This window comes from Gambusia affinis, linkage group LG12, assembly GCF_019740435.1.
Source record: "Gambusia affinis linkage group LG12, SWU_Gaff_1.0, whole genome shotgun sequence".
NCBI lineage: Eukaryota > Metazoa > Chordata > Actinopteri > Cyprinodontiformes > Poeciliidae > Gambusia > Gambusia affinis.
In genome coordinates this window covers 6,970,377-6,992,937 of record NC_057879.1, presented here as the reverse complement: position 1 = coordinate 6,992,937, position 22,561 = coordinate 6,970,377, and the positions used below count along the sequence as shown (strand labels likewise).

The following is a 22,561-nucleotide window of genomic DNA, read 5'->3' as shown; positions in this document are numbered from 1 at the left end:
ATACATTAGCACGCACAGCAAATACAGGTACACAGAACACTTTTTTCTCGAAAACTAAATTACAGTTTAGGTAATGAATAAAACATGCGCAGGCGGCGGCTTCCTTTGTACCCCGATGAAGTTCTCCATGAATCAGCATTGATTTTAAATTAAAGTCATGTTCCAAACAATCATTAACAAGTATAAATGCCAAATAAAAGCTTATTAAAGGCAGGCCATAATATCCCACTGTGCTAAATCGGAGATGCTCTGATTGAGCCGGGACTGGATTTGATCCTCACCACCAGAGGAGCAGCTCCCTTTCACCGTACGCTGAACACAGCTGCTGCGGTTCGATTTTATACATTACAACTAGCGTCAGATAACATTTATAGATGCTGAGTTACTTGGAAAACAATCTTCTAAAAGTGAAAAACACAAAACGAAACAAAACAAAACAAAAACGCAGGGAAGCCAGACGTTTTTGTGATCAGAGATCGTCACCATCGGATCAGGTCAGCTTTTTGAACACTAATGATTGGCCGATAGTGCAGCACAAGCAGGAGGAAGAGAGGTTTGATATGATTGCTTAGAAAACACAGTGGCTTGTGGATTGATGAACAAGGACAGATGTGCAGCACAAACAGAGAGTTGGTATTCAGTTTGACCAAAACGTCAGATGGTGGACTTGGTAATTGAATAGTTTCATCGTCAAAAGGTGATAATTTAGTCGCCATCTGGTTTCTGTGCTGCTGTCCTGAAACCTACATCAAAGTTTATTTGGGACATCAGTTTGTTTTGGAAGGCTATCAGAATCAAATGACATTTTCTATGTGGAGTAGATGATGCACTCACATCCTCTGTAATATCTGCGCAGTAGTGGGATTAAAGGTTTAGGTTTCCCAAATGAAATGTTGAGGCACTGTAGGGACTCTAGTGTCTTAAAACTGTCTACTAAGATTTCAGTAAACATGTTCGTTACAACTTCAACTCTTTTGAAAGGTTGTCTACATATTGGGATATGTTCTGTCACGACATCCCAATATAATCAGGACTGTTGGTATTTACATAGATTAGGGATAACAACCACTACAAATAGCTGAAATTGGCAAATACTTGAGAGGTTAAATATGTATGCATATATGCATTCATTTGCACGGAGAAAACAGTCTTGGCGCCGCAGATGATGCTACATGTTACATTGGCAATTTGTACTCTACATCCTGTACGAGCGCTAAGTAATCCTGTAGTCATGGTTTCCTTGAGATAAAAAAAAAAGTGTCACTTTGAATATGTCTGCGAGTTGAACAAGACTTGAGGGAAATACTGTGACAAAATGGGAACGGCAGAAGAGGAGACAGCAGCAAGCGGCTTATGTTAAGAGGAGGTAGTCTGAGAGAGGGGCACCGAATAGACACTGTTCATTTTCTCCGACTTAAGCAACACTGTTTTCTTCTACTCTTTGTTACCACATTAGCACCGGCTAATTACACTCAACTGAATATATTAGACTAACTAATAACCAACAGAATCACAGAGGTGTGTACGTGCACAGTCCTGAGGCACTGTGTATTAGATATCGAAGGTCTGAGTTCACTACTTTATTCCGGCATCTTAACAAGCCTTTTGGGGACCATTCCATCTAAGCTCTTCCCCCACTGAGGCTAAAAGTGTTTGCACTGCCTGGATTGTGAGTGCAATATTAGAACAAGACATTTGGGGAATATTTCATTTTAGTTTCTCCCTGTTGGGCACGAGAACAGAGAGAAAGTCACTGACTGTGAAATGAGGCTGCAATAATTGCATAAAATGAGGAGCTGCAGGAAAGAAGAGGATGTGAGAGTGTGTTAGGGTGTGTGTGGTAAGGCGTACCAGAGTCCTGAGCCAGCACTCTTCACAATGGACGTGCCAGCACTGGATGGACGTCAGAGGCATCGTGTACGAGTCCTGAAGGGGAGAAAGAAATCGAGAAATTTCACCAGATTCACGAGTGACACAAGTTCCAGTCGCCAACATCCAACCAAAACCCCGCAATGTTTCCTGACCAGTTCACAATGTCAGATCGCTGTCCATGGAACAACACAGCCGGCGGGAGGCGGGGTGCGTGTGTGTGTGTGTGTTAAAAAACATAAACCACCGAGCAAGGCAGCACAATGGGGTACCACTCAACCGTCAACCTTCGGGGTGAAACACACTCACTGACACGACATCGGGCAGGCAACGACTACAGATGGGAGGAGGGGCAGGTACGGGGAGGTGAGGGAGGGCGATGTGGGGGTCGGGGGGTTAAAGCCGTGGAGAACTACGGCTGTCTTTTCATCTCAGCGATAACATGGAGAGATGAGTTGGGATGAGTTGGTGAGGAAAAGGACGAAGAGGTGCAGGAGGTAGGAGGGAGGTAGCGCCTTACCCTCCGTAGGGGTTGTGGGAGGAGCCTCTTTATGCTGCTGCTGTAGCCCCCAATCACAAGGCCCCTGTACAGGCAGTACAGGCCGAGGGGGAGGGACTTAGGCTGCCTCTCTCCAACCTCGTTGGCCAGTGGCCGGGAGCCCGACCACACCCCTATGCTCTTGATCTCTGCGCCTGGCTTGAGAGCAGGCTTTCTCTGCGGAAGGAGGGGGAGGCGGGGTGGGAGTTCGGGGAGAGGAGAGTGAGGGGCGAAAGGCGGCAGCTAATCAACGAAGCTCAACTCGTCGTGCTCACCGACACTGAAGTGCAAACAGACAGGCACGGGGACAAACACACACACACACACACACGGCCACACCGATTGATGCTAGAGATGGGCAGAGAGTCTGTGACTACGCCGCAATCGGCTGAACCGCTTCGCCTCAGGAAGTAGACTGAAGGTTCACGAAATACTGATGAACTGACTCAGCATTAAACCAGTTCCCTCAAGGAGGAAGGCAACTTTGTTTGGCAGGATTAATGTCAATAAAAAAACATTACATTTATCCAAAAGACAGTGCCTTGGGAATCTGCCATTGTCACCTTATGTTACCTACCAAAAACAAACTTCAATTTGTTGCTGGGATTTCTTGCGACAGACCAACACACAGGTTCTCTAAGAGGATCCCCCATAGCGTGGCTTCAAACATCAGTTCAAGCTGAAGCAGCATTCCCACAACATGATGGCGCCATTGTCGTGTTTCGTTGTGGGGATTGTGTGTTCAGGGTGAGGTGCAGTGTTAATTTAAAGCTTGGTGCTAGGGTTGTATTACAAAATGTTCAGTTATCATCTCATCTGTCCAGAGAACCTAATTCCACATGTTTGCTGTCCCATGCCAGGCTTGCGGCAAACTGTAAACTTGATTTCTTAAGGTTTTCTTAAAAGAATGCTATGCTATTCTTCCAAAAAATGGACAGATTAATGGACTGTGTGACTGTAACAGATTCTCACACCTCAGGTGACGACATCTGTAGTGGTTGCTTTACTTAATACTTTTCTTTCCTACCCTTTAAGTTTAGGTGGGCAGCCATGTCTTGGTAGGTTAGGTTGTAAAACCTAAACCTGCCTTAAACTTAAGAGTTAAGGAGCTGACAAGAAACTTTTGAATACAAAATGCCTTCTTCCTTCCTCAGGACAATTGTTGGAGAAATTTAAATTGGTCTATCTAATAAAATCCCACCAAAATTGAGCAAAGTTTGTGGTTGTAATGTGACAAAATATGAAAGCTTTACTGCATAATAATTCTGTAACTGCATTGCTTTCCAAGAATATTAGCTACTATTAAACAACTATCAGTCTAGCAACAGGTTTGTGCCTAGAAATATTCTCAAGAATCACTAAATTTCCAAAAATGACCAGTAGGTGGGGGTAGGAATCCACTGCAGATGCTGTGCTGGAGCACTAAGCTGCTTAGAGGACGGCAGAATAATGTGCCAACATGGTGGCAGCAGGAATAAATATGTTTTAGTAAAATTACGAGACAAGGACATAAACGTTCTTATTCATAAAGTAAATCATTACGATGGAATATGTATAAATGTTGCTCATATAATCCTAATCACTGAGACAACTTCATAGTTATTTTTTTATTATTATTTTTATGCATCGGCTGTGAGGCTTTCGGCGGAAACCTCCGCCTCCTTCAAAAACCCGCCCCATCCCTGGCAACAAGTGAGACTAATCTGATGACTTTTAGATCAGACAACGCGACAGGACGGGACAGAGACGACCTAAAGACAGACAGAGACAGATTAGATGGAGGAGTGTGGACACATATTTGCGTTTCTCTGCGGGGCCCCCGGAGTGTGAGAGAGATAAGGGACAGTGACAGATGAGTGGCGAGGAGCCGCGTGTCCATGGGGCAGTGAGTGATCGATCGCTGTGCCTTGCCCTCCGTGTCACCTCAGGCACTAAGTGACCTTTAGGAAGTGCAGGCGTTGGTAATTACCCGCTTTACACACACGTGCGCGCGCAGACACACACCGGGACAGAATGCCAATGCTGAACTGTCCACAAGCTTGAAGGATGACAGAATGGGTACTTGATATAAAGTGGGGAGGACAAACACCGATCACAGGATGTAACTTTAGCTGGAAGGTGTCTGATGAAACATGAACATTGTCCCCTTCTTCTGATAATACTGATTGATGAATTTCCATTAAAAACAGCTAAACGACAGAGCACCTTAGCGCTGACTCAGCTGCCATCATGCACTGCTAAAGTGCAAAAGCAACAATTTCACTCTCTTCCTTTGGGTTTAAGCTAGCAGGTAAATTGTTGACTAGATCATGAATATCACGCAGACAGTTGCATCAACTTGCGGGGCCATGCAAGTGCTAAACCCACAAAATATACATAAAAACACCAACAAAAAAAAGTCAACGGTAAATATGGATGTTACTCATAGCATGCAAATGGGGGTAGAACAAGCAAGCCGCAGGCAGGCTACAAGATAATGTTGAGTCTGTGGAGTTCTTGAAGAGCAATATGGAAAACGGTCAGAGAAAATAGCCTTCAATTACAAAAAATGAAAAAAAATAAAAATAAAAAAATGAAGATTTTGCCTCAAATTCTTAATAGGATTTCCTCAGTTTTGAGGAACTGAATCGATTGATATTAAAACTTTCAAGGTGTCTTGCAAACAGTATTCACACCCCTTGGCCTTACTCACATGCAGTTATTAAAAAACGAACAAATTTAGCTCTGGACTTTGAGTGGACTGTTGTGGGGATATGTGCAGCTCCTCCAGAGTAACCACATCCAGTTAATTCTCTCCAATAGTAATAAGCATGCGTTGAAGCATCGGAACTCGTTTTATGCTTTGTGGTAAAATGTGAGAAAGTACAGGGAGTGGAGGTACTTTTGCAAGGTGCTGTGGCAGAGGCGCGATGTGCAGCCTAGCGGACCGCTTTCAGAGGAAGACTTGCTCACCATGCAGATGAGACACTTGTACCGGTCTCCCCGAAGGATCTGCTTCTCCAACTCTCGGATTCGGGCCTTCAGGGCCTCCATAGTGGTAGCTGTTGATTCTTCCTCTGTCACCCTGCGGCACAAGGGGAAAAAATAAATAAATAAATAAGAGGAGATACTCAAGTATTATGAAAATTCGTTTATAGCTATCATGAAAATGGGGATATTATCTCATAAATCACAGCTTCTGAGCTAAGTTTATTTGGTTTTAAAAAAATAAATGAATCAAGTGTCGATGTTTAGTTTGTCATCCAAACTAAACTAAAGCAGTGCAGTTTAATATTGCTATCTAATAAATAAAAAAAAAAGAAAAAAAAAAAGAGATGGTCCATTTTTAATTTTTCATATTCACATGTGAATTTATTTGTTTTTAAGTAACTCAGAAACAAAATGTCATGTAATCTGGAGAAAGTTTTAGCTGCCATTTGATGAAAACAACAGGACGTCACATGTATTTGTAAATAAATATGAAAGCCATTTATTTATCGAAAACTTCAATGTATATCTATATAAATCTGGAATAAATCTTTTTTTTCCCCCGATTACACGCCATTTTTTAAGCAACTTATTAGACAATCCTTACTTTTTCATGTTTTTCATGACCACATATGGACTCCTTTCATTTAACTCGGAGGAATTTTCAAAAGATAGTTGATATACATCTCCAACATTTCACATTTAATATCCATAAGTCTGCCAGTCCAAGGAAAGTTTAACTTCCTCAGCATTTATGCTGAAACATCTCCATATTTTTATATTTCCATTTGCCCATGTCACTTTATAATCCGGCCTCTCTATTTCTGGATCTTCACATCCGGACTCTCACTCCTCTTGTTGTCCTTTACTTCATCCGTTTTCTCTTCTTCCTGCCCGTGAGCAGCCCTCTGACTAATGTGCATCACCATACCAGAAAATGTGCATTTAACACTGTTCAGTAGCATATGAAGCAGCCATAACCGAATCAATACCGACCGCAAACGTTGATGATAATTCGGCACAGCGAGTCGCGGGCACACGAGCCGGCTGATGTTTATTACAGCTGTCTGTTCGCTCGCCGCCGAGATGCAGCAACAGTGTTTGTGTGTTACGAGGAGTGTGTGTGTGTGTATTTATGGTGATGTGGTCATTCTGCAGCCTGATAGCTTTGCTGATCTATGATATTGATCTGGTGGGGGAAGGACAAGCACAGAGAAGGAAGGGACAGTAAACGCAAGCAGTAAGTAGCTGTGTGTGTTTGTGGTGTGGAGGGGGTGCAAGGTATGGCTCCATTTCCAACAAACGCAGCAAAGACAAGAGGAAAGTGAAAGACTTTCTCGCTTGTCTGTCGAAGTTTAAAATCAAATAGCGTTAGCCAACTTATACTTTAATATATCAGCAATAAATAGTTGATATACTAATCAGAGGAAGTGATGGAATGACCAGTTTTTTTCCAGATGCATGCTTCAAGTCAGCGGGATCAGCAGTAAGTTCCAAGTACTTTCCTAAACATGTATGAAGAGCAGATCTGCCCCTCCCGGTAAAGCCATCATCCTCATCATCCCGTGTCTATAAAGACCCAGGCTGTCGTGCCACCACCGTGCCCTATAAACTGACTTACCCTTTCCTCTTATTAGTGCTGAGCTTGTAAAAAGCCATTTAGCCTTGATTAGCTCGCCAGCTTATAAAAGAGCCGGAGACCCTGGACAAAGCTGGACTGTAACTGTCCTTTAACGGTTCTTATTAAGTCACCCACTGAACTCTGTCGAGGGATATTTTCCATTTTCCAAAGAGACACTATGAAAAAGATTTGGACAAAAAGTTGCTAATTTCCTCCTGACATCGATCACTTTTTCAGCACGCCGCTTTTTTAATCTGTTCTAAATATTTATTCGGCACACAAACAAAACAAATTGGTTCATGTTCCACCAGTGTAATAACATGGATCTTTAGGCCAGAATGTGAGCATCTAAATGAAAGCAGACAAAGAAATAAAAACAGAGGACTTTGCAGATAGAAGTTTGGAAGAAAATAATACGACTTAATCGGGCCAAGCAAGAAGAAAATAATAAAAAAGAACTTCAGGCTTAGTGGTAACCTCTCGCATGTGAAAATCCTTAAATCCTTTGTGTATTTCACTGACCTAAACCAGCTCAAGACTGTTGAGACTTTTAGCCAAAATAGAAAAACTCACGGGTTGAGCAACCACAATCTGGATTAACCTGAAACGTACAGTAGCCCTTGAACAGAGACGAGTCATAAATGCTATGAATTGCTCTTCTTTTCATAGGACTGCAGGGTCCATTGAAAAAAGTGTCCATGTGGAGACCAGTAATATTTAAGCTTCTTTATCCTGATAAGGCTTTAAATGAAAGGACCTGCCTTTATGCATCACGACTTTCTTAGATCTTCAAACACATTCATGTGCCGTTGAGGGTACAAAACGATAGGAGATTGTTTTTGTCAGTTGGGAAAGTCTTTTTTTTCTTGTTTTTTTAAATTGCTGAGTAGAATATCTTGTAATTCTGATCTCAGTTTGAACGGCATGCATAGCACAAATTGCCAGGATGCATATAAAGTTATTCTATATGAATATACAGGCAACCAGCTTATTGTCGTAGCAGGTTAGTCTTGGGTTCTTCTTCAGTTTTGTTTGCAGCAGATCAAATTGTTTCAAACTTTTGAATTATTGTTCTGGTTGTGGACATGAGCGAGTTAGTGTAGCTACTTTCTTGTAGCAATTTCATGACTATGAAGGTCAACGCACTTTCATAGTCAACTAAATGCCTCAACTAAAGGCTGTGCTTGTCTTTTGAGACCTGGGCGTCTGTGTCACGTCAAGACATACACCATGGAAAATTATAAATTAAAACATCTTCTTGACATGCAAAACAACAGGAAAATTGAAATTGTAACTTTGAAAAGGCTTCAGCAAAGTTTACTTAGTAATTTTTGCCCCTGGTTAAATAGGTGCAGCACCTAATTAACATATTTTTTTTTCACTAAATACATGTTCAGAAATAAAATGTTTTTCAGTGTGAGGTTACACATTCTTGGTTCTTTAGCTCGGTTTTGTCAGACCTCTTCTAGGAATCCTGGGTTTACATTTGATAGTTGTTTAAAGCTAGATAAACAAGTTAGCTCTGTCATTAGATCAAGTTTTTATCACCTGCGTATTTTAGCAAAAGTTAAATCTTATTTTTGTTTAAAGGACTTTGAAGGACTTATCCATGCCTTCATCACATCTCGTTTGGATTATTGCAATTCATTATATAGAGGCCTGGATAAATCACAGATGCAGCGACTTCAAATGATCCAGAACGCAGCGGCTCGGCTTCTTACAGGAATCAGGAAGCGTGACCATATAAGGCCCATACTGGCCTCTTTACATTGGCTGCCTGTTTTTTATCGGATAGATTTTAAGATTCTCTTATTAACTTATAAAGTTTTAAATGGATTAGCTCCCTCTTATCTTCAGGAACTTTTAAAATTTCAGTCCGTGTCCAGAACCCTACGTTCTAATAATCAGCTTTTACTGACGGTTCCTCGGACCCGACTTAAGAGGAAAGGAGACCGGGCTTTTTCTGCTGTTGCTCCTTCTCTATGGAACAATGTACCTTTCCAAATTAGATCACAGCCTGGATCATTTTAAATCGCTTCTTAAAACTCATTTTTATTCCTTGGCATTTAATTGAACTAGTGTTTTGATACTTTATTTTTATTCATTTGTGTTGTCATTCTTGTACAGCACTTTGGTGCAGTTCTATGCCTGTTTTTAAAGTGCTATATAAATAAATTTGACATTGACAAGAAAGAGGTGAATTTATTTCATGGACTTTTGCACATTTTTACCATAGGAGCCAAAAAATGTGGAAAGTTTCCTATCAGTAGTCTACAGTTCCTTCTCCATTGTTAAGTCTCACTCTAGCAAGTTTGTGTTGGCTTGGTTCTAGCTAAGTTGGGTGTGTTGTGGTCAACAATCCAATGGGCGGTGAGTTTCTCTCTCAGTATATCCGTTTGTTGGGGATTTCCCCGCCCAATTGACAATGTGTGAACTCTACCACAATTGAAAAAGGATTTGGACATCTGTGAACATCAATTTGTAAAAGTTATACTGCAGATATTCAATTGCAGTTAGACTTGAACTTTAGGCTATTCCACCACATGATGAGCTGAATCACAACTTTACATGGCTTCAGAAAAAAATGTTTATGTGGTGTTGATCCGGTTAGACAAAAACTTCCATAAAATACAAACATATTGGAGGTCTTGTGAGAAAATGTGTGTAACATTGAAAGGGTATCAACAGCTTTACCTGTTGGTCTCAGTGGATTCAACACTGCTAGTCCAAACTTGCTTTGTTTGTGCTAAAGAGTTTCTGTAACTACAAAACCCTAAAACATTGTCCTGCTTTGAACTGATGCATTACTTCGATCTAAACGCCAGATTTCTTAAACTTCGGTTCAACTTTATTGCCGTTCCACAGCTAATTCGGCTTGGTGTTTTCCATCCTAAGTCCTCCTCATGGCAAAAAAAGCAAGCAGGAAAGCCCAGCAGAGACAGATAGATGGCTCTGCTTCTCCTCTATTTAGCGCTCTGTTCCCAGCATCTGCAATGTTATTTCTCATTTCATTAGTGCGTGCGTGTGTGTGTGTGTAGCGGGGGATTTCTACCATCCATCTCAATCAGCTCAATGTCTTCATCTGCTGTCTTTCTACATTTTGGCCTCACTCTCGCTTCTGTCTCGGCAGGAGAACATACAGCGGATAAAATTTAACACAAATTAATTTGAAATCCTCTTCTGGTAAAACATTTTCGCCTTAAATAAATCTCCCAAGTGTGTGCTGCTGCTGTAAATCCCTTTCGAGCATCATTCTGTGCTGCACCCTGTTAGCAGAGGCCTTAACTACACCGAGACACCATGATAAAACATTTAAGTCACTATTGATTTCCCCTGCCTCTTCCCGATGTGTGAGCAACCGCAGCAAAAGTTAAGAGGTGGGGGGTTTGGGGGGGGGGGTTGTAAATAGCTGAGAGGAATTGAGACAGAGGACAGGAAGGGAGGAACGAGAAAAACAGGACAGAGACAGAATGGTACAATGAAATAAAGCAAGGAAAAATGTAGAGATGACTGGGGCAGAGTCCGTGTGTGTAAGGGGTGGTGGGGCGCGGGGTAGAAATCTAGCTTCATCACTTCCAAATTGAGGACAGATTCAATTATTTGCAGAAACCACATGGAAATCACTCCGCATTGTTCCAGCTGGAGCACCAAATTTGGCAGCAATCGCATTGGCGGCAATGGAGGGGCCATTTATCTTGGAGAGGAAAGAACATCTCAGGCGATGTATGTGTGTGTGTGCGTGCGCACGTGTGTGTATCAGTGACAGAGAGAGAGAGAGAGAACTCATTTATCTTGCAGGGGAATGAGCAGGGGAACGAGGACGCCCCGGGAGGCGACCAGATCATTACCCATCTGGGATCAGAGACAGAGAGAGATTTCACCAACGCTACCTTGTGGAAAGCCACACACACACACCATGTATCAATGTAACAAAAGGAGACAAATCTCATTTTCATTTGAGGATGGAAGGACACAGAAGCCCCACAAATACGTGCATTTATAGCAAGTGAGAGGAGGAGTGAGGCGGGGAATTGTTCCAACCAGGCACCTGACTGCTTGTTCCAATGCAATCATTCAGTATCTGGTTGGCCTCACCCTAAGTGGACGCTTAGATTAAAGCGTGTTCTGCTCCAGGTGACCGCTAAAAGTCTCCAGGAGAACATTGTGTGGCAAAGCAGGGCAATATTTGCTCCACAGAAATGACAGAAAACAAAGACGAGGACAATGGTGGGAACGGAAAAGTACTGGTCCAAAGTCCAGTACTGACTTAAAAGAGAAGTTATTTAATCCTTTTTTTTTTTTTTATGTTTAAAGATTCACATAGTTTCTTAACCACCTTGAGTAATTTAGGGTATTTTATACACCTGATAGTCAGGTACATTTGGTGCGGTTCACTTTCAGCGCACTGTGTCAAATCAACAAAATTTGAAGAACCTGTTCACCCAATAACCTGTCGTTTCCTTCAGAACCAGTGAAAGAAACAGCATACGAACCTCCAAGACATGAGCACAACTTCCTTCTTAATAAAATGTAAACAAAAATGGAGTAGCATCAGATTTTACTTGTTGTAGAATTTCTCTTTGGTAAAAGACGACAAGCCATTTCCCCTGCACAGCGCTAGACACGTGCATTTGTTTAGGTTGTATTATTATTAAAAACAGACACTTATTTCTGGTCTGAATAGTAATAATATTGAGTCCTATGTTCTATTTTCAAGAAAGCTTTTCTTTCCTGACGGAAATAGTTCCTCTTCTTTACCTAAAAGAGTAACTTGTATGAAACACAGGACAAAGATTCATCAGGCACATTCTCCATGTTTCACTTCTGATTAAGAAGAAAGAGACTCTCATCAGCCACCACAAACTGCACATTAATGAACGTGAGTTCATACCATAAGTAGAGATGTGCATGGACGGAAACATCTTAATTACGGTTGGTGGACGACCAGCCATCAGCTCATTGTGCTAACTGGATGTGCTAATAAGTCAATCTGATATTTCTCAACAAGCATCTTCGCAGACAAACTGAAACCACATTACTGGATGTTGCAGACATCTGTGTGGCTTAACTCGTCTCACTGGTCAGTACACACATCTGCATACCAGACCATTCCACACATTTCTTAACGGAATACCATGAAATCAGAGGATGATGAGACCAGAGGTCTACAACCTGTGGCTCCAGAGCCGCTTCTGGCTCTTTGGAGCCTCCATGGTGGCATTTTAGTCAAAAGTTATGTAGCACAAAATAGTTTTGGGGGGTTTTCTTCTTATATCAACTTTAATATCAGCGGACATGATGCAGTTTTTCTTGTGTGGTTTGGTTTAACATTAGCAAAGAATCTCTAATGAGACAAAACTCATTTACTTGGACTATTTTCACTGAACGTTTCTGTTCATTTTCCAGAAACATGGACTTTTCCATTCAATAAAATGCCACTGTTTGCTTTCTTTTTCTCAATTCAACAGGTTGCGGTTTTCTGTGTTATACTAAACCAACAAAAGCAAAACGGTTTCATTTGGATCTTGGGAGTTAAAAAAATAACATGAATAAAACATATTTCATTCAAGTTTTTAAAAGGGCAGGCGCTTTGTACAAGACTCGTGTATCTGTTTATTGCAAAAGTTAGATTTTAAGGTTTTTTTTTAAGTGTGTTGGTGAACTGGTTTAACTATTTGTACTGCATATCAGAATAGCTGCACGTTCTGTGTAAGAGCCGGGCATTAGATGGATCTCTACACCTAACAAACACTCACTCTTGTCTTGACAGTGGAGTTTCTAATCAATGCACCTCGAGCGGCTCGGTTTGTCCACCAATTATCCAATCTGCTGATATTTATAATGGAGAATGTGCACACCCACTGTGCTCATTAATTCATTTAAATAATCTATTCTATTGAACTGTCACCATGGTCAAAGGGGTACATGTTAGTCAAAGCTGTGAAGACCATACCATGAGCTAAGTGCTAGCAGCTGGGTGAAAATAACGTCTTGAAAAGGCAGTTTTACACCTTAAGCCTTTTTACATTTTTACAATACAACCACAGATAATATTTTATTTAGGTTTCTGGTGACACGGGACGTCTCTACAAGCTTTCCACATCTAGCAACTGATGTCTATGCCTGCCCTTCACAACATATCGCAATTTAAATCAGATATTCTGCAAATGTTGTCACATGATGTGGAAAGGCCAAGAGAAATGCATCCTTTTGCAACCAAGCAGGAAGATTGATGAAAGAAAACTATCTGGATGAGAAAACATGAGGCATAAATGCAGAAAGACTATTAAGCAATTCACAGAATCCTGGCTTTAAATTTTGATTGTTGCTATCTACATTATGACGTTTCCATGTTCGATTATTAGACTGTCACCTACTTTTCGATATCGCTGTTTTTACAGGTACGTGGAGCATTTGAAGAGGAGGAGGAGGATGATGAAGGAGTGCTGGGGTCTGTCTTGCTGCTCTCCCCGTTGCTTGTTGAAGGCATCTCTGTGGTCACAAAAAAGGTAACGGTTACTTATGAACTCCTGTCTATCACAGTTGCCGGCCACAGATCTCCATTTCAGTCTGCCCGGAACGAAAATAATGTGTTTTCATTTAATAAAAATTTCTTAAAAAGCACAATTAGTGCCTTACTAACCATCGTTTGCCCACTTGGAGAACTCGGGCGTTATTCTGTTGGAAGGCATCCCGCCGCTGCAACAAAGTAGCACAAGCATCAGCCTGCACAACAGGCCATTTGTTTTTTTCCATTGTGCAAAGTATTTCATCCACTATCTATGCTTCCAACTGATTGTTATATCTTGTTCGATATATATGTATATATATATACGTATATATATATATATACATATATATATATATATATATATATATATATATATATATATATATCGTAACAATATATATAAAATAATAAAAATAAAAGCTGAGGAAAATGCAAACTAGTTATGTTCGTCTACTGGCTTGGAGTAAATCAACAAAGAATCAACCAGAGCGTAATTTTGTCAGATGTTACGCTGCAGCATAATGAACAAGATGTAAAGGCTGCAAAGTAGGATTAATCACACATAAAAAAAAAAAAGAAAGTTCACTTCTTTAATTCAAATTTAACCGCCACAATTAACTATCTCTAATACTTCAAAATGCCCATAATATAAAACAAAAAAATAAAAAAAAAATAAAAATCATTGAAAACACGGCCAGCGTTTTGCTGAAGACGTCGTACTTGAGCACAGCTCCTCGTAGCGCCTCCCTCTCCCGGGCTTCTCCTTGGTCCTCCCCGGCTCCGGAGCACGGGATGATGTCGGCCTCGGTGTACTGGGCCTTCCCGTACTCCAACGTGTCGTCTCCATCCACGTCAAGGTCAGCGTCACTGTCCGCCGCGCTCTCCTTGATACTGCATGTGGCGAATCCAGTTCCTGTGGAGAGAGAGAGCCATTTTCGCACCAATACTTTAAGGATGCATTCACATCAGCCCCGTTTAGTCCGCTTTAAAATAACTCTAGTTTGTTTGCTGAGAAAGTCCAGTTCGTTTTGGGGAACTCTGATGCGGACCAAAAAAAAAAAAAAAAAAGCGGTCTTCCTAAAAAACCTGGGGCTCAGTTCAGTTGAAGTGAACTCTGGAGCGGTTCAAATGCATATGATGCAAGCAGACTGGCGACAGCTCCGAAAGCAGGGAGTGAATTATAGTACAGGGAATTCTGGGTAAATACAAACAAACAAACGTGAGAGTCTTAAATGAGCAAGAGAAATGGTTTGTAGTCTTTTACCAAAGACAGAAAAGAAATCCTACAGTCGCTAAAATCTGATGCCACTCTATTTTTGTTGACATTTCATGAAGAAGGAAGTTATGCTCACATCTTCTTCTAAGGGTTTTATGTAATTTCCTTCAGTAGTTCTTGGTCTGCGACAGACTGGCGACCTGTCCAGGGTGTACCCCGCCTCTTGCCCGGAACGTAGCTGGAGATAGACACCAGCCCCCCTCCCAACCCCATTAGGGACAAGGGTGAATAGAAAATGGATGGATGGATGGATGGATAGTTCTTGGTGCAGCAACACAGACCAGGTGAGAGCAGGGAGGGCAGGTTTTAAAATAGTTTAGATCATTTGACACTGCAGTGGGCAACCACCAGCTGAAAATTCAGCAAATATTGCAATTTAGGTCTCCAGAGAAACAGAGTCTACTGGACAATTGGGTGTGAAAACATCCTCAATTAGCATATTGGTTAAAGGTGCCTTTGACTACTGGTACACATGAGAGAGTGGACCATTGTTCTTAATTGTCCCATGACTTGATATACCTTCAATTTCCAATTAGAAGTAGAACATACATTTTTACACACAGAGTATAAATAGGGAATATCAAAATCTCAGTGGTTTACAGTCTTGCTATAATGTCTGCCCTTTTTTTTTTATCATTAAGTGTTAATTTAAAGCCCCCAACATAAAGATGTTGGGGGCTTTCAATGAATCGCTTGATGAAGCTGGAAACGACCTAACTTTCTGACACGGCTATAGCTCATGTTAAACTCAACTTCTCTGCAAATCAACTTAAAGACTTTCAGAAACCCGGGTGACAAATGACAAAAAGAAGGAGATGAAGACTGACTCGTTACCCATCAATCTTTGAGAAGGAGAGGGGTGTGTACGCGTGTGTGTGAATGGCACCTGTATAAACCAAGTGATGAACGCTCAGACAAACCCTTACCGCTGCCTGACTGCTCCCTTCAGCTCTACTTAACCAAGGAGTTGGCTCTGTGTGCTCTGTGTGTCCATCACTTACAGGTGTCTTTTCCATGTTTGTTCGAGACTGTCTGTCCCTCTGTCACTTAGGTCCTATCTCTCCAATCCTTTAAAGGTGTAGGTGTGTGTGTGTGTGTGTTCACCTGTCACTTAAACTATGTCTAGGTGCAGCACAAAAGTAGTTGGGGGTGTGTTTGTGTTCAAATGTGTATATTACTCAGACCCTTTACCGTTTGGGCTGCATGCGTGTGTGTTGTGCCTGAAACCGTTGGTGTGTGTCAGCCAGTGACAGGCCTGACAGCCATCTTATTTACACCTATTCCGATTTCTACAAGCTCTCAGGTGGACTAGTGGGCTGCCTATGAGTGTCCGTGGGGGGGGAGTTGAAGGTAGAACCAGACGGAGCTGACACCCGTCCTGTTTAACCCGCCTGTGTGAGTCCCAACACTAGACTTCCTGGAACAGTTGCTATCAGCGAACAACTGCATCTCACTCCACTGCGGGGTCTTTGTCAGAGAGCAACACAGTCGACTGTGCTCGCCCGAAAGCTTTCTCTACAATACAGCCGACAGATTGCCCTCACATTTAACTCGGGAATTTATAGAGGTTTGTAGGTGAGCATAGATGAGGATAATGTATGGAATGACGTAAAGGTGCCAACATAAACATAGTTTTCAATTTATTTTTTGGTCTGAGGCGTCATACTTCTGCAGATGATTACAAGGCAAAGTAAACCAAAGACCACGCAATTGGGGAAAAATGGGGCGGGTAAAAGAACAAATTAAGTTGGCTTGACGTGCCCCGGACTTGAAGATAGAGTGAATGCCAAGTTGAGATCAAAAGAGCTGAAAGAGGCCATCAGAAAGAATTTGGCTGTGTGGGAAATCCTTTTTTGAATGAACGACAAAACAACTGTTTTTGGAGACCAAAACCGATTAGCGTACGCCTCATACACTACACTATCGAGATGAAAGTGGCGTGGTTTGGAAATGTTTTACTTAAGCAGAACCTAGGCCCCCTCACCATCATAGAATTGGTCATAGTTTAATGTTTTATTGTGTGAGCATTTTTAAGTGCAGTTACACTTCTTTTTCTTTTTTCAGAGATCCATAAGACAAATCTCCACTTGGCTTCCTCCATCTTCATAGTGAGTATTGTAATTTGTTGCATATCTTTCAGGTTTAATGTCCTAATTTTAAGCCAATAGGTTGAAATTTATCTAAATTAAGTTGGCTGATAAGGGTCCAGGGCTCTAGAGTAAAACCAATTTGGTCACTGATGACATCATGCCACAAAAGGTTGAAGTCGCACTAGTGCGCCAGTCATTCAGGAGAAAAAAAGAAGAAGTCTCTGACAGGCCAGCTTCGTGTATTCGACAACAGACATATATATCTCCAATGGTGGTCTAAACCAATCAGAAATAGTGATTCTGCTTCAAATAAATAAATGTTATTTCCTAGACTGATAATTAATCATTTACATGTTAATGCTGCAAAGTTAAGTGTGATGCACCTAAAAAAAAAAGTAAGGTGCACCAGCGGTTGTGGTTTCTTAGAATAAAAAAAAACAGAAGGAAAAGTGAATTTTGCCTTCAATGCTTCAGGACACGCAGCCTCTATATAAACCACACAAACAGAAATATCTGCCCCCCCCATCTTCCCCTCGGCATTTGTAACTGTCTTGTTAAATATGATTCAGCTCCGTAATTTAAGTATCTGCTCTTCTACTGTAAACTGGATGCCTCCTGAGCCGACTGGGAGTGAATACACACGCCGTAAATGTGTGGCAGTGTGTTCACCGCCAGGGTTGGTGCGGCCTGTTTGCTCTGTATGTGTGTGATCCCCCTGTTCTTCTATCTGCTCCTCTAAGCAGTCTTGGCAGGCCAATCTAATCTGGCCAGGGAAAGGTCAGCCACACTCTAACTGCCTTTCACTCACATTATGTATCAACACCCCCACCCCTGTCTTTACTTTTCTCTTTTGTTCTTCTTCTTTTCCTCGCCTCGTTTTCCACCTTTTCTTACCTCCTGCACGATTAGCTTATTTTTTAAACTTCTCTAACATATATATATATATATATATTTATTTTCTTTTTACTATTCTCTACGGTGTTTAGGCCATCTTAATAAACAGCTTGCTAGCCAAATCATCTGAATCAATACTTCCTCCACTCCTCAATCCGTCTCATTATCGAAGCCCCCTCCCTGCAATATCGCTGACTCTTTAACATGTTAACTACATATTTCCTCCTCTGTGTTGTACGGTTCGTGGCAGCAATGAAAGAGAGCCTCAATTTACATGCATGTCAACATAACAAGGCGACAAGCGCAGATCTGAACCGGCGGGCACGATCAAAGGCCTCATCAGGCCGACCGGCAGCTCGCCTCAGCCAATCCAATGACCTCGGCAACATCTTGTTTCCATAGCAATTATCGGGACCCCCTAAGAAGCCGAGAGGAGGCATGTCAAAGGTGATCACACTATCTCCCTGCCATTTACAGGTCACACAGAGAGAGAGAGAGAGAGAGAGAGAGAGAGGGAGTGTGAGGGGAGGGGAGAGAGGAAGCCAGACACAAAGACATGAGACGGTCATCTTTGAAGTTCATGTACAAAGCGGAGATTTGTCCTCTCCTCAATCCTTCTGGGCCAACTGAACCGGCAGTAATCCCCCTCCTCTCCTCCAGGGTGTCTCGGGACGGCCTGGTATCGCACCTCGAGATCTGTCTGCTCCTGCTTCCCTCTCAGAAAGTACTTTTTGTCGTTCGCATTTTTAGTCATTCCCCCCCCCCCCCCCCCCGAGAGTATTTGTTAAAAAGGAGAAGAAATAAAACAGGTTCTATATCGAACGGATTACCTTATTTGTTCCTCATCCTTATTGTGTATTAATTTGCAGAATAATTTTAGAACTAGTACAAGTCATCAGCTGAGGTGAGGCCTCGAGTCTTTGGTCATAAATTATCGTTAAAAGCCATCACGGTTTCGAAGCCTCTCTGACATAAATCATGTTGCTATGACTCAAAAATATCATGCCGATTTAAAGAAAATTGGAGGCGGACACATTTTAATGTCGATCGTCGGGTTCTTCATCGACCAAACAGCTATCAAAGTGGTAAAAGAGACCCAACACAGATATTAAAAGTTATTAGTTGACATGAACAAAGGGTGTTGCGTGTAACTGAAAACCTCTGTTCAGTTTAGCTTTGGCTCACATCTGTGTTTCTGTTTTCCATGTACCAGAATGTACTGAACTGTGTCCAAAAAAAACCCCAAGATTTTATCCCAAACCATGACTTGAAATTGTAAAACTAAGAAAATACATTTGTCTTTTTTTGCATTGTTCTTTTATTCTATGAACTGCTTACAAAACGTCTCTGAAATTCCAAGCAAAAAGTTTGTATTTATTTACAGAAAATGAGAAACGGTCAAAAACACGGAAAAAGATGCAGTGCTTTCAGACCTCAAATGACGCACAGAAAGCAAGTCAATATTTATTTAGAAACGACAACACTAATGTTTTAACTCAGGAAGTGTTCAGAAATCAGTATTTGGAGGAATAACCAGGAGGTTTCCAATGGGGTTCAGTGCAGTGGGCTGTTCATTTTTTTCTAGAGCTGTATACATGTTAATACTCTGGAAGTTATGGAACAAAAAAATGATCACTTTTAAGGTGGTGTTAGATCGAACCAAATTGATAAGGAAAAAAAAAAAACAGACTACATCATTCCAATCAATAACTTCATTTGCATTTTACACAAAAACTTTGTAAAGTGACCAGCAGTATGAGGGAAAGTTAGGGCGTAAAATCTGTCCACTTTGCAGCTTGCAGAAACAGACCACCAGACAGAGAAAGACAACTTTATCTGAGCTATACGGGTTCTTTCAACCCGCCTAAGCCGGTGTGAGACACAGGGAAGTCTTCACTCACAGACACTTGAATCATAAACTGATCTTGTTCGATTTCCCCCCCCTCACGTCTTTCTTCCCTTGCCTCTCAAAGGGAGGGAAGGATGGTGGCACTTCACAGAGGAATAGTCTCTCTCTTCATCTTGCCAGCTGAGAGGACCCCCCCAACCCCCACCCCAACCGTAACGTCTCTATATCCGTTTAGCCGGTCGCGAGCTCCAGAGAGCCCACTGGATGCAGCTGTGTGTGTCAGAACCACTGAGCAGCTTTCAAGACAAAATCCACCTTCTGAGCCTTCTGTCAAGATGGAAGAGAGAGAGAGAGTGTGTGTGTGTGTGTGTGTCCCCGTGTTTCAAGTCGCTCTCCCCAGGCCACCTCGGTTATCTGCGTCGCATCACAAGGTTCCCTATTAGAGCGCGACAGAAGGGTCCGGGGCTGTGGCTGCGAACTTTAAACAACGCGAAAGGCAGACGGACGGATGGAGGGAGCGCGCCGGGAGACGGATGAAGAGGGGCTCCATCCACCTCCCCACCCCCTAAGTGCCTCACTTTGTGGTGTTTTAGTTGAGACTTTAGCATTGATCTGTCTTGTCTCCACTTGGCAAGCAGAGGAGAGGAAGGGAGGCAGGTGAGGCCCCAGCATGTGTGTTTAACAACAGATCGAACACAGAGAGGGACACATGAAAGGGGAGATGAGGAGGCTGCAGCTCCGTCTGCCTCGCATCACCGCGGTTTGCTTCAAACCGACCATCTATCTCCCCGACTTAAAGAGATACAATGAAGATACAATGTGGGATCATTTCTGTTTAAATCAGGATGAAGGCAGTTCGTGGATCCAGTTAACAGGGCAAAGATTTTTGGACTCGTTAAAAAAAACGAACCTATGTTGGGTAAATTATTATTTTAGATGTCATTTTTGGGCACATAAAACAAGCTTGAATTTTTTGGAAATCCTTCCAGGTATTAAAAACAGACCATCAGAGGGCAGAAAGTAAAACGATGGACGCCCATCACTTAAAGCATTTCAAAACTACAGCTTGCAACCTACGAGCAAGATGCTTATCAGACATCTGAAGTTATCTGGTTACCAGAAACCCCAACTTGTTATATACTAACTAGCTCTATTTGTTCCACTCTATAAAGGAGCAGAAAAGCAAAAATAATGTGGAACTATTTAATAATAACTCTTGATTTGCTGACAGTTTCATGGATATTTGGTATCCAAAATACTTCACATGTTCACTTGACAAGTTTATCATAATAACTTTAGATCAGACATATATCCTCCGTTTAGGTTCTTAGAGGTTCTCCCATCTTGTCGCACTTCTCTTAGGCGAGTGGTTTTGGGATTTGAATCTGTGAATGTGATTTAATGTGGCATTTTAAACAAATTCTGATGTCTTGTAAACAAAACAAAAAAAATGGTATAAAGAAGCTCAACTGTAATTGGTTCTCATATAAAAACAGACAACCCTTTTAAGCAAAACTAATCTTAAGAAGATAAAGTATTTATAAAATGTACAGAAGCTAACAAAAGTAGGGGTTCATATTGAGCTAAGTGCTTGCACATAAGGTGTGTTGTGTCCCTGAGCTGCTGCTGCTGCTGGGCTCCCCAATGACCAGCTCTCCTATCCGGCTCTATAATTGCATTTCTGGGCACACACACGAAGCGGTGACCAGCGGGTCAATTGCCCAGCTAAATGTGTTTTCCTTCCCTTCGCACAGAGGGTTGCGCTGGGGTTCAGCCGAGCCGAGCCGGGCTGACCCCGGAACCGCCCGCGCTGCCGCTAGACCACAGGTACCATTACTGCTCGCCGGTCACATTGGACGCCGGACTCGGAGAGCTAACGCTGCTCACATTGGACAGCGGCGCGCTGAATGATGGATGAGCAGGGAAACAAAAGAGGAGACAGACGGACGAGAGAGGAGAGAACAAACTGCTGGAACTGAGTGCGGCGCCCGAGCTCAGAGAGGTCAGTCAGTCAGCCGACCCCACACACACACACACACACACACACAACACACCTCTTCACGGCAGTAACACGCTGTCTGGAGTTGGTGGGTAAAGCCACCAACAAAGAATCACATCAGATGTGTCTGTACCTCTGAAGCCTCCCTCCAGTAAGGCCGTAGCTCTGATCCTTTTCTGCCCCGCCCATTCGTACTCGTCGAAGCCCCGCCCGTTCTCGCCGTCCATGTCTGCAGAGTCTTCATCGGCCAGAGCCCCCTCGCGCTGGCCCACAAAAAAAAAAACAAAAAAAAAAAAACAAATAAGGACCCATTTTAAAAAGAGGATTTAAAGAAAATTGGCTAAACTTGAATTTATTTTCTCTCCGCACTCTTTCAAGGTTAAGGATTCGATTTGGTGACAGACCAGACATCCATACAAACTTTACCTGCACTTCAAAACTGAAACCAAAATTGAATGCTGCCTTGTCTTTTTTTTAAATACTAATAAGTCATACTTGAAATTCACCGAGCTTTTACTGTTATATTTCATAGACATCAATCTGCTGCAAACATTCAACAAAGACGTTTACCTGCATGCATTTAAACTACACAAATTTAGTTCATTCAACTCACTTAAAATGAAAGATTTCACGGGAAACATTTCTTTAAAATGTTTGAGATAGAATGCTTTGCAAAAGTATTCACACTCCTTCACACTGACAGGTTCCTACCACAAAATTCAGTGTGCTGTATTAAGTGACAGACCAACAAAACTAGTAAAAAAAACTGTGAAATGGAAGAACAATAATTTAAGGTTTGGGATCATTTTTTTCTTGTTCTTTTTCTTTTTTTTTTTCAAAATAAAATGTAGAAGTATCAAAATAAAAAACAAAAAACGACCCAAAAACATGCCACTTCCGGAAAAAAACAACATATTCAGAGCTGTAACTAAGTCAAAACAAAAAAA

The 22,561-nt window shown here is 41.9% G+C and overlaps 1 protein-coding gene across 3 annotated transcripts in view; it reads right to left on the bottom strand.

Moving 5' to 3' along the window:
- Positions 1-22,561, bottom strand: part of rnf220a (ring finger protein 220a) — a 289,741-nt gene that overhangs the window by 4,800 nt on the left and 262,380 nt on the right. For 2 of the 3 annotated variants that reach the window (XM_044135093.1, XM_044135094.1), the window contains 6 exons: positions 21,748-21,877; positions 14,227-14,419; positions 13,639-13,694; positions 13,373-13,487; positions 5,360-5,471; positions 1,852-1,926 (listed from right to left, as the gene is read on the bottom strand). In XM_044135093.1, coding sequence (XP_043991028.1) covers positions 1,852-1,926; positions 5,360-5,471; positions 13,373-13,487; positions 13,639-13,694; positions 14,227-14,419; positions 21,748-21,877 — 681 coding nt within the window. Of the gene's footprint in view, positions 1-1,851; positions 1,927-2,389; positions 2,585-5,359; positions 5,472-13,372; positions 13,488-13,638; positions 13,695-14,226; positions 14,420-21,747; positions 21,878-22,561 lie in introns of all 3 variants that reach the window. The other variant, XM_044135092.1, reaches the window with a different exon arrangement.